This window comes from Mus pahari, chromosome 1 (assembly GCF_900095145.1).
Source record: "Mus pahari chromosome 1, PAHARI_EIJ_v1.1, whole genome shotgun sequence".
Classification (NCBI taxonomy): Eukaryota; Metazoa; Chordata; class Mammalia; order Rodentia; family Muridae; genus Mus; species Mus pahari.
Genome location: NC_034590.1, coordinates 110,667,172 through 110,678,302, shown reverse-complemented (window position 1 = coordinate 110,678,302; position 11,131 = coordinate 110,667,172). Strand labels below are relative to the sequence as shown.

The following is an 11,131-nucleotide window of genomic DNA, read 5'->3' as shown; positions in this document are numbered from 1 at the left end:
TCTGTAGACCAGGCAGGCCTCGAACTCAGAAATTCACCTGCCTCTGCCTCCCAAGTGCTGGGATTAAAGGCGTGCGCCACCACACCCGGCCGCAAACTTAATTCTTATTTATCCTTACATCTGGGGTGAGCAACAGGGGTACTCGAGTGTATTGTGGATATGCCAGGGGTGAGCTGAGTATATGTTATGGTTGTCCTGGGTATCTCAATGTCCTGACTAGCCCAGTGTGCCAAGGGTATGAGAGATAGGTGTGTCAAGGGCGTACTCGGGGTAAGCAGCGGGTATGCCATGGGTGTGCTCAGGATGAGCCATAGGTATGCCATGCACGTCAGCTTTAGTGAAATATGGTTGTGTAGTTCGTATGCCACCACAGTGTACTCTGGGTAATCCACAGGTGGACCCCGGGTCACAGAAGGTGTGATATGGCTGTATACAGGGACGTATCCCAGTGTGTACCAGGTATATCACTGAAATACAAAGACGAGCTTCGGGACAGCCTCCGGGATACCCGAAGTGCCCCCACGCCCAACCGATAGACATCCCCCCCCCCCCCCGCTCTCCAACTCCGACGCAGAAATCCGCGTTACAGGGCTTAAGCCACCAGGTTCCGGAATAACAAGGTGACAATCAGAGGAGTTGCAGGGCCAGCCCAGACTGCCTCTCATCGTGACAGCATGACCACACTGTCCCGGCGATCGCGTAGCCCCGCCCGCCTCACCTGGCCGCACGGCCGCCATTTTGCCGCTGGGTCCGCCACAATCCCAGCAGCCTCTCGGCCGCACCCTCCCGCCATCTTCGCTCCTCCCGCGGCGCGGTGCAGCGAGCGGCCGACCGCGGCCGAGGCCCGATTCTCCCGTCCGGCAATACTCGGGAGCTTTCGGATAGAAGGAGGCGGGCACCGAGGCTCCGGAGAACTCCGCTCGGAGGCATTCGGCGGAGTTCGGCCAGGCCTCGGGTGGGTTCGGCTTTCGCCGCCCCCAGAGGGGGTTGGAGAAATCCCGTGGCGCCAGGGACTGTCTGCGAACCCAGACTACGTTGGAAGCAGGGGAGAAACTGCCCAGAGCCGGCCAGCTCTATCGGTCGGTGACCACAGTCACATCAGCTTCCTAGACAGCGAGCAAGAAACGCTCGTAAGCTTTCGGGAAGCTTCGGGATCATTCGTACTAGCTCGATTCTGCGCTTCGGGAAACTTCGGAGCTGCTCGGTTCTACACTCGGGCCATCAGCTCGGCTCTGCGGGCAGCTTCGGCTCGGTTCGGCGGGCGTCAGACTGCCTCTTCGGTCGCTGCTCGGGCGGTGGCTTCGGGCGGCCTCGGCCCAACTCGGGCGGCCTCTTCGGGCCCCGCTTCGGGCTCGGTGCCTGACGCTTCGGGCGGTCCCGGACAGCGCCTTCGGGCGGACTCGGTGGAGTCCGTATGGAGGACTCGGACTCGGCGGCAAAACAGCTGGGCCTGGCCGAGGCGGCAGCGGTGGCGGCCGCTGCCGCGGTGGCGGCGGCCGCCGCGGCCGCAGCGGAAAGCGAGGCGGAGGAGCCGGTGTTAAGCAGAGACGAGGACTCGGAGGAGGACGCAGACTCCGAGGCGGAGCGCGAGACGCGGCGGGTCACCGCTGTGGCGGTGATGGCGGCCGAATCTGGGCACATGGATATGGGTACCGAGGCTCTGCCCAGCCCCGATGAGGCCGCCGCCGCCGCCGCCTTCGCAGGCAAGTGCGCCCGCCGGCCTCGCGCCTCACCGGGTTCCCGCGTGCAAGCTCTGAACACATGCACCACGCACAGGCCGCTTTCCATATGCTTTGTGCACATCTGTCATGCACATCTGTCTTCCAGGGAAGGCTCTCTTCCACCTGTCCTGCACACCTGCTCAGCACCTGCCCTGCCAGTGCACCTCACAGTCACCTGCACACCTGCCCTGCCTCTGTCCATGCCCCTGCACCTGACACCTGCCCCCACACATGCTCTCTACCATGCACTTCACACCTGCCCGTACACTCACAATGCCCTGAACACCTACTCTGCACCTACCTGCCCATGCACCGCACAATGCCTTGCACACTTGCTCTGTCCCTGCCCTGCATCTCACAGTGCCCTGCATGCCCATCTCGCACACACACATGCACACACACGCACAGCACACTGTCACTCCTCTAGCCTCACTCTGCACTGTATACAGACGTGTCTCCCTTGTGTGAGTGTGTCTCTCTGTCTCTGTCTGTTTTACCCTTTGGAACTTTCTCACTACCTACTACCTGCCTTGTCCTCTCCTGCTGCTTCCTGGGAGCTGAGAGCACAGATGGGTCAGATGGAAATTCTGTTCTGGAGGTGCTCCAGGTATGGTCAGCAGCTGGTAGGCCTGTCTATCTCAAAGGCCAGTTCAAGTGTGACATGAGAGGGGCAAGAGTCATCCAAGGCAGGCAACCTTGTAAAGGTAACGATGCAGAAACCAGCCTTACTTTATATAGTGACATGAGCGTCTCCATGCTGCATCTTCTAGTCTTTTCCTATGCAGATATCCCCTCCTTCTCCATCACTTAGTTTTCCGTTTTGTTCCTTTTGTTTTCTCACACATAAAGCACCCGATTCTCATGTTTTATGACAAATGGAGCCTTGAGCTGAGCTGTATCACCCTGTATAGGTGATACCACACCACACTGCCTCCTACAATCCCACCACATCCCCCACCCTCCCCCACCCTTTGACCTTCCTGAGTGTTGAACTCCCTACCAATTGGAGCTCTTGTATGTTTTATGCTTGTATGTTCAAATCCTTGGAAGACCATCATTTTGCCATGCTTCTTGTTTTGTTCTTTCCAATGTGAAGCTGCAGACTTGGCATTGGGGTTTTATTCAGGGCACATCAGAGCTGAAGCTTAACTCTGGGTGTGTGTTCAGACAGTTGGCAGTGGAGCGCAGTGGTGGAGAAGCCTTTCTCCCGCTTGTTTTCTGCCCTACCTACCTGCCTACCTGAAGCCTAGATCCAGTCACAGGAGTGAGGGAAGCTTCCTAGAGCTTTAAAAAAAAATTATATATATATATATATATATATATATATATATATATAATGTGTATATATGTGCTTGCAGGTGCCTGCAATTCCTCTTGGAGCTAGAGTTACACATGGTTGTGAGAACCTCACATGGGTGCTTGGGTCCTCTGAAAGAACAGCATGCTCAAAATTTCTGAGCCATCCAGGCTCTTCCCAGAGTTGTTCTTCTTTTTCTAGAGTTAATCTATTTAATGTGTGTGGCTGCTTTGCCTGCATGTATCTCTGTGTTTGCTTGATCCCCCTTGGAGTCAGAAAAAGGCTTCACTTCCTTTGGAACTGGAGTTATAGGGAGTTGTAAGCCACTATATGGGTGTTGGGAATTGAATCTAGGATCTTTGGAAGAGCAGACAGTGCTCTTAACTGCTGAGCCATCTCTGGTCTCTTTCCTGGAACTTCTTTCTTTCCCTCTCCCTTCCTTTCTGTCTGTCTTTCCTTCTCTCTTTCTCTCTTTCCTTCCTTCTTTCAAGACAGAGTCTCTCTGTGTAACCCTAGTTGTCCTGGAACTCCCTCTGTAGATCAGGCTGGGCTAGAACTCAGATCTGCCTGCCTCCTCTGCCTCCTGAGTTCTGAGATTACAGACGTATGCCTTTGCTGTCTGGCTTTTCCTGGATTTTTTTTTTTTTTTTTTAAAGCTTTATTTATTATATGTAATTACTCTGTAGCTGTCTTCAGACACTCCAGAAGAGGGCGTCAGATCTTGTTACAGATGGTTAAGGATGGTTATGAGCCACCATGTGGTTGCTGGGATTTGAACTCAGGACCTTTGGAAGAGCAGTCGGGTGCTCTTACCCACTGAGCCATTTCACCAGCCCCTTTCCTGGAGTTTTTAATGCTCCATTTTCATCCATAGATTCTGGGTTGATATTGGGATTTGGGGCCAAGGAATTTTTATCCTTTTTTGCATATATTTTTCTAAGTTCAGGAAAGAAGTATGATGTTGTCTGTGGTGACAATAGAATTGCATCTATGGTGGGTGTGTATATATGTATGTATTAGAATTTTAGTTATATATTTATATATCAGAAGATTTCTAATTTCTTGTTGTCAGTTTTTAAAGCCTGATAATATCCAGGTAGCTCAGTGCTAGCTGAGTTCCTAAATTAGGTGTGCCCCATGAAAGGATTGCTACTGGACAGGATCTAGACAGGTACAAGGGTACAGGTTGGCCAGGGCTGGATTAATGGGTCTGGCAGGACTCCAGTTGGCATCTTTGGGTATTTCCCATATGCCAAAGGCTTCCCTGGGTATTGGACATTTTAGAATGCTGGGCATCAGTCGGAGCTGTAGTAGAGATTGGGAAAGCTACTATGAAGGATACATAGTAGCAGGCAGCAGGATACAGAAGAACCTAGAGACCCTGTGGCAGGAAGCCTCAGGGACCTGACACATCTTTGTAGAGCTGCTCTGAAGTTGCTGCTGGTAGACCTGTTTGCCCCGATGAGTGGAGTTCATGTTGCAGGAGCGGCTGTGGCAGGCTGATGTGTTTTTCAGGAGGAAGAGTTTCTGGGGAAGGATGTCATGGAGACCTCAGACAGTGGACACAAGACTGTAGGATGGCCTGAGCTATGGCAGTGGAGAGGGATGAGGCTGGCCTGGAGTCTGCCATGTCTTGATCGACAAGGAGGTGTCCTAGACCTATGGGACTTGCAGCTTCTTTGCAAAGGGAGAAAGGCCAGTGGTGGAGTGGGAATGGGGGGTTATGGTGGACGTTTTTGCTGCATGTGAAAGGCTTTGGTGGGGAAGGGTAGAGATTCCCCCTTTCTGGGAGAAGCAAGTATTTTAGACTGGACTAGAGATGTCAGCTGAGCATTAACAGAAGTATTAAAACATCTGGGTGGACACGGGCGCTTTAAGGCTCACAAGTAAGACCATTGCCTTTTGTGCTCTCCCATCACCGTGTGTGAAAGTTCCAATCTGTTCCATTCTCTTATAGAAGTGACCACAGTGACTGTGGCCAACGTGGGCTCCTCTGCAGATAATGTCTTCACAACATCAGTGGCAAATGCAGCATCGATATCAGGACATGTCCTGGTAAGCTGTTCTTGGGTGTAGTTTAGGGTGCCTGACAACTCTCTTTAGAGCCAGCCCTTGACTTTGCCGCACAGTCCATGAGTGTGCTCCTCATTCTTAAGACCCTCTCGGTTTAGATGGGAGTGAACACCTGTAGTTCTTGGAGCCATGGGGGACCTATGTGCCTCCCTGTGCTCTTTCAGGCAAGGTAGGAGACTCAGTTTGAGCTAGGGGTTTTAACATGAAAGTTGCAGTATAAATCTAGAAAGGCAGAGAGCTCTGAGGAATCCTTAGGCTGCAGTCAAGCCATGCTCCATGCCAGCTGGCCTTGTGGGCCTGTGTTTCACCAGTCTCAGGCTGCTCTTAGCCCAAACAGAGCATCTTCTCAGTGCCTGGCTTTGCTTGCTTTCTGTTGAGCTCTATCACACATGAAGAATGACTGTATCCGGCTGCCCTGCCCCTTCCTTCAAGGCTTACAGTCCATTAGTCCTTTCCTTGTGTTCACTCCTGCAGGTTATCAGCATCTATGATGCTTTCAGTAGCACCTGTGTCCAAAATCAGAGAGCTTTTGTGTCTGTCACACCATTGTGCTTCCTATATGCAGCCTTCAGAAGCTCTCCTTAGACAAGGCAGACTTGCTTGGTGTCTAGAAAGCAGCTGTGCATATGATCACACAGTACACTTCAGCTTGGACAGATGTACACACACTTAGTAGCCTTGTGTGCTTGGGGTTGTCTATGAAGAGGATTTGTGGGCCTAGGTGCACATCCTCTAGACTAGAGTCGTGCAGTAGGGCCACATACCATTGGGTCAGGTAACACACCTCATGCTGTCCTAGAGCTGACAAGCATGCCTTTCCTTCTAGTCTGGTAGGACAGCCCTGCAGATCGGTGACAGCCTGAACACTGAGAAAGCCACACTAATAGTTGTACACACAGATGGGAGCATTGTGGAGACCACCGGGCTGAAGGGCCCAGCAGCACCTCTCACTCCAGGTACCTGCAGCACCTGACCCCAGGCCTTGGCCTTGGGTGTGTGTGTGTGTGTGTGTGTGTGTGTGTGTTAATTTGAAAACTAAATAGAGGTTTATAGAAAAGGCAAAATTTTCCAGGCAGAGGAGTGCTGACCACTGAAGGGTTGGCACTGCCTTTTAGTAATGTCCTTATGTACCTGAGGGGCTTGGTGCTTGGGGATGGAGCATCGTGGGCTTCCTGGTCATTCTGTGCTCTCATCCTCATAGCCTCTCTTTGCCCAGGTCCCCAGTCTCCTCCTACCCCACTGGCACCTGGCCAGGAGAAAGGTGGTACCAAGTACAACTGGGACCCTTCGGTGTATGACAGCGAGTTGCCCGTGCGCTGTCGGAACATCAGTGGCACGCTCTACAAGAGTAGGCTCGGCTCAGGTGAGGCAGCGCTTGGCTACAATCATTCCATGTTAAGTAAGACTTTGTTCTTTTGTGTGACCCTCTTAGTAAACTGGGCCAAGGAAGCCTGTCATGTGCAAATATGGTAGAGGAGAGGAGACAGATGTGTGAGGACTGTCCTGCGTTCATGGAGCCAGCTCAGACCACTCATGACAGAGGATCCCTGAAGTGGGCTGATGCTCACTGGAGACCCAGCACAGCTCGCAGTGACCATGGACAGTGGATTTGAGATGACTTGCCAGGCAGTGTATTGGGTGACTAGAGGTCATGCAGGGCAGAGAAATTGAAAAGGCAGTGGAAGGAACTGACGTCATCAAGGCAAGCCAGCAACAGGCCTTAATGGATTCTAAGGACCAGCCCTTTCTTTCCAGGGGGCCGGGGCCGGTGTATCAAGCAGGGAGAAAACTGGTACAGCCCAACTGAGTTTGAAGCTATGGCAGGAAGAGCCAGCAGCAAGGACTGGAAGAGAAGCATCCGCTATGCCGGGAGACCCCTGCAGTGCCTCATTCAGGTGTGTGCTGGGACCACACCAGCCTTAGGACCCAGAACATGGCACAGGACCGGGTCTGATGACGAGTACTCACATTTTCTTTAGGTTTATTATTTTATGAGTATTTTGTCTGCATGAGTGTATGTATACCACATGCATGGTACCTGTAATGTCAGATTACCTGGGACTGGAATTATAGACAATGTGAGCTGCCGTATGGTTACTTCAAATTGAACCTTGGTCCTCTCTAAGAGTAATACATATCCTAAACCACTACACTCACTTTCTAGAAAAAAGACTTGATTTTTGCTCCAGGTCAGCTGCTGACTGTGGCTGTTCAGTGTGGAGTCTTGTTCCTAGGAAGAGAGGCTTAAGCCTATTGGCAGTGGAGCATAGTACAGAGAAGAACTTTCCAGAAGTGACTGTATTTTATGCTTTGGTTCTTATCTTGGTGGTGGGTGCAATATAGCATTGAACAACTCCCTAACTTCTATATTTCTGTCTGTATATCTATATAGTTCTATATTTGTACCTATATAATATCTGTAGCTCCCTCTCTATTTCAGGATGGTATTTTGAACCCTCACGCTGCCTCCTGTACCTGTGCTGCCTGTTGTGATGACATGACTCTAGTAAGTCATTAGGTGTTGCGCCTCCTGACTGCAGAGGCTCTGTCCCTCCTTTTCTAAAGTTCTATTGTCTCTGAAGGCTGCCTTCCCCTGGTAGAAGGTGGCTGTAAGGAAATCCAGGACACTGAAATGGGAAGGCTATATTGAGCCAGGTGAGCCCAGAGTAATGCCTCCTTTAAAGTTGGTACGGTAAGCACACACATGCCACCTCTTTCAACATTGTGTTGTAACACTATGTAGCTAGGTGTGTAGCATAAAGTTATCATTCCAGCTACTAGGAAGGCTAAAACAGGAAGATTGGAAGTTCAAGATGTTCCTGACTCAGAGTGAGTTCTTGCCAGCCTGGGCAACTTAGTGAAACTTTTTGTTTTTGTTTTTGTTTTTTTGTTTTTTCGAGACAGGGTTTCTCTGTGCATTTCTGGCTGTCCTGGAACTCACTCTGTAGACCATGCTGGCCTTGACCTCAGAAATCCACCTGCCTCTGCCTCCCAAGTGCTGGGATTACAGACGTGTGCCACCGCTGCCCGGCAGTGAAACTCTTGAAATGAAAAATTAAAGAGATGCTGGTCATGGTGGTGCATGCCTTTGGTCCCAGCACTCAGGAAGTAGAGATAGATGGATTTCTGTGAGTTCAAGGCCAGCCTGATCTAAAGAGCAAGTTCCGGGCTGGTGAGATGGCTCAGCAGTTAAGAGCACTGACTGCTCTTCTGAAGGTCCTGAGTTCAAATCCCAGAAACCACATGGTGGCTCATAACCACCCGTAATGAGATCTGACACCCTCTTCTGGTGTGTCTGAAGACAGCTACAATGTACTTACATATAATAAATAAATTAAAAAAAAAAAAAAAAAAAAAAAAAAGAGCGAGTTCCAGGACAGCCAGGGCCACACAGTGAAACACTGTCTTGAGAAAAAAAACAAAAACAAAAACCCTGTCTTGAGAAAAAAATAAAGGAAAGAAAATAAAAAAAGGGGGTGTATAGGTCAGTGATAGAGCACTTACTTGGTGTGTGAAGGGCCCAGATTCAGGGAACAAAAACCCCTATCTTATCATGGCTAGATCTTTTAATGTCCTTGAAATAACTCCTCATTTTAAATTCATAATTGATTCAAGAAACATGATCTTATTTATTTTGCTAAATATTACTATGTAGGGTTTTTGGGGTTGTTTTTGTTTTTGTTTGTTTGTTTGGTTGGTTGGTTTTTTCAAGACGGTTTCTCTGTGTAGCCCTGATTGTTCTGGAACTCACTCTGTAGATCAGGCTGGACTCAAACTCAGAAATCTGCCTGCCTCTGTCTCCCAAGTGCTGGGATTACATGCGTACACCACCACTGCTCAGCTATACTATGTAGTTTTAAAAAATGAGATGTTAACATGAGCATATTACTTTTATTTCCACTCTCCTTAGTAATGCAAATTATTTTTAAATGTCTTAAACATAATGTAGAAGCTGCCTAGTTATGATTTCCTTGGTTTAGTTTCATTAATAATCTGGTAAGTTACTAGTTAATAAAAATAAAAATTTAAGTCAGGCATGGTGGAATATGGCTGGATCCCAACACTTAGGAGATGGAGTGTCTCTTATTTAGGATTTCTGTTGCTGTGAAAAGGCACCATGACCTTGGGAACTCTTATAAAGGAAAAACGTTTACTTGGGGCTGACTTACAGTTCAAAGGTTTAGTCCATTATTGTCATGGTAGGAAACATGGTGGCATACATGCAGACAGATATGGTGCTGGAGTGGTAGCATCTGGATTGACAGGCAGTAGGGAGAGAGATTGACACTGGGCCCGGTTTAAGCATCTGAAACCTCAAAACCCGTTCCCAGTGACACACATTCATCAACAAGACCACATCTCCTAATATTACCACTACCTGTGGGCCTATGGGGTCATTTTCATTCAAAATCATCACAAGGAATTGCCACCATTGGGGACCTGCTTGGGCTACTTAAAAAAACCTTAGGCCAGCCAGTCTTTTTAATGAGATCCTATTTTTAAAAACAGAGAATTTTAAAAAATATTTATTTTGTTTATGTTTATGAGTAGACGAGGGCATCAGATCTTGTTGAACTAGACTGTGGATGGTGGGAGCCACCTTGTGGGTGCTAGGATCCACCTTGTGGGTGCTGGGATAAAGTACAGGTCCTTTGTGCTCTAAACCTCTGAACTGTCTGTGCAGCTCCTGAGAAAACATTTTAAGACATTCCTTTAATCCCAGCACTTGGGAGGCAAAGGCAGACAGGACAGCCAGGGCTATACAGAGAAAGCTTGTCTTACTATTGTTAGACTATTTGACAGTTTCATACGTTTATACAATGTGTCTTGATCACACACACCTCCGACTCTCCCTCCCACTTCCCTATACCCTCTTCAGTGTGTTCCCCTTTCACCTTCATTTCCTCTTATATTTTTCTTTGATAGTGAGTTCAATTAGTGCTGTCCACATACATGTGAGTGTGGGGCAGAAAGAAATTGTAATTGGAGAGATGCTATGTTCTTAGCTGTAAATACCAAGTACACTTAAATTTTTCATTTGCTTGTTTTTGAGACAGACTCTTACTGTGTATCCCTGGCTGTCCTGGAACTCAGTATTTAGACCAGGCTGGCCTTGAACTCAGAGATCTGCCTTCCTCTGCTTCCCAAGTGCCGGGATTAAAGAGTTTTCCATCACCAAACTTAATTTAATCTTAATATGATTCTACTATAAAAACTTTAATGAGAATAATATAATTTTAAACATCATTTTTAAAAACTCCAAAACAAAAAAATGGGAGCCAGTGGTGGCTCATACCTTTAATCTAGCACTCCGGAGGCAGAGGTAGGCGGATCTCTGTGAGTTTGAGGCCAGCCTGTTCTACAGAGCAAGTTCCAGGATAGTCAGCACTACACAGAAAAATCTTGTCTTGAAAAAACAAAAACACAAACAAACAACAAGACCCCCCCAAATGAATGGGAGATGGTCAGAGATTCTAAAATATCATAGAGTAGCATATAAAGATTGGTCTTTCAAGTACTCCAGGACACAACACAGAACCATTGACATTGCTGTAAAGCATAAGTCTCCAGGTATAAATCTTATAAAATATGGTGGACTTTGTATTGTGAAAACTAGAAAGTGCTGATAAAGACAGTCAGCAAAACGAAGTCAGACTGCCTCACAGAGGGGAGTCTCAGCATTCATAGTGAGGGAGCTAACTTCCCATCTAACAGGCCCAGTGTAGTCAGAATTTCAACAGGATTCTCTAGGTGCAGAAAGACTGATTCTAAAGTTTATATGAAAGGATGAAGGAAATAAATAGCCAAAGCAGTTTTGAAAAAGAAGTCTCAAAGTTAGGTGTGGTAGCACACGCCTTTAATTCCAGCACTCAGGAAGCAAAGGCGGGTGGATTTCTGTGGATTAGAGGTCAGTCCAGTCTACATAGTGAGTTTCAGGCCAGCCAGGGCTACATTATTAGACTGTATTTCAGAAAAAAAGAAAGAAAGAAAGAAAGAAAGAAAGAAAGAAAGAAAGAAAGAAAGAAAGAAAGAAAGAAAG

At 48.2% G+C, this 11,131-nt stretch overlaps 2 protein-coding genes across 5 annotated transcripts in view; one reads left to right on the top strand and one right to left on the bottom strand.

The window, feature by feature from the left end:
* Window positions 1–1,099, bottom strand: part of Tmem80 (transmembrane protein 80) — an 8,598-nt gene extending 7,499 nt beyond the window's left edge. The window contains exon 1 of one of the 2 annotated variants that reach the window (XM_021199259.2): window positions 719–1,099. In XM_021199259.2, the coding sequence (XP_021054918.2) occupies window positions 719–737 (19 nt within the window). In that variant the 5' untranslated portion in view covers window positions 738–1,099. The remainder of the gene's footprint in view (window positions 1–718) is intronic. The other variant, XM_029531649.1, reaches the window with a different exon arrangement.
* The window catches only part of Deaf1 (DEAF1 transcription factor), a 34,372-nt gene continuing 24,327 nt past the window's right edge, over window positions 1,087–11,131 (top strand). For 2 of the 3 annotated variants that reach the window (XM_029531560.1, XM_021199238.2), the window contains exons 1-6: window positions 1,087–1,703; window positions 4,976–5,073; window positions 5,918–6,047; window positions 6,308–6,454; window positions 6,847–6,986; window positions 7,532–7,597. In XM_029531560.1, the coding sequence (XP_029387420.1) occupies window positions 1,415–1,703; window positions 4,976–5,073; window positions 5,918–6,047; window positions 6,308–6,454; window positions 6,847–6,986; window positions 7,532–7,597 (870 nt within the window). In that variant the 5' untranslated portion in view covers window positions 1,087–1,414. Of the gene's footprint in view, window positions 1,704–4,172; window positions 4,714–4,975; window positions 5,074–5,917; window positions 6,048–6,307; window positions 6,455–6,846; window positions 6,987–7,531; window positions 7,598–11,131 lie in introns of those variants that run through there. The other variant, XM_029531572.1, reaches the window with a different exon arrangement.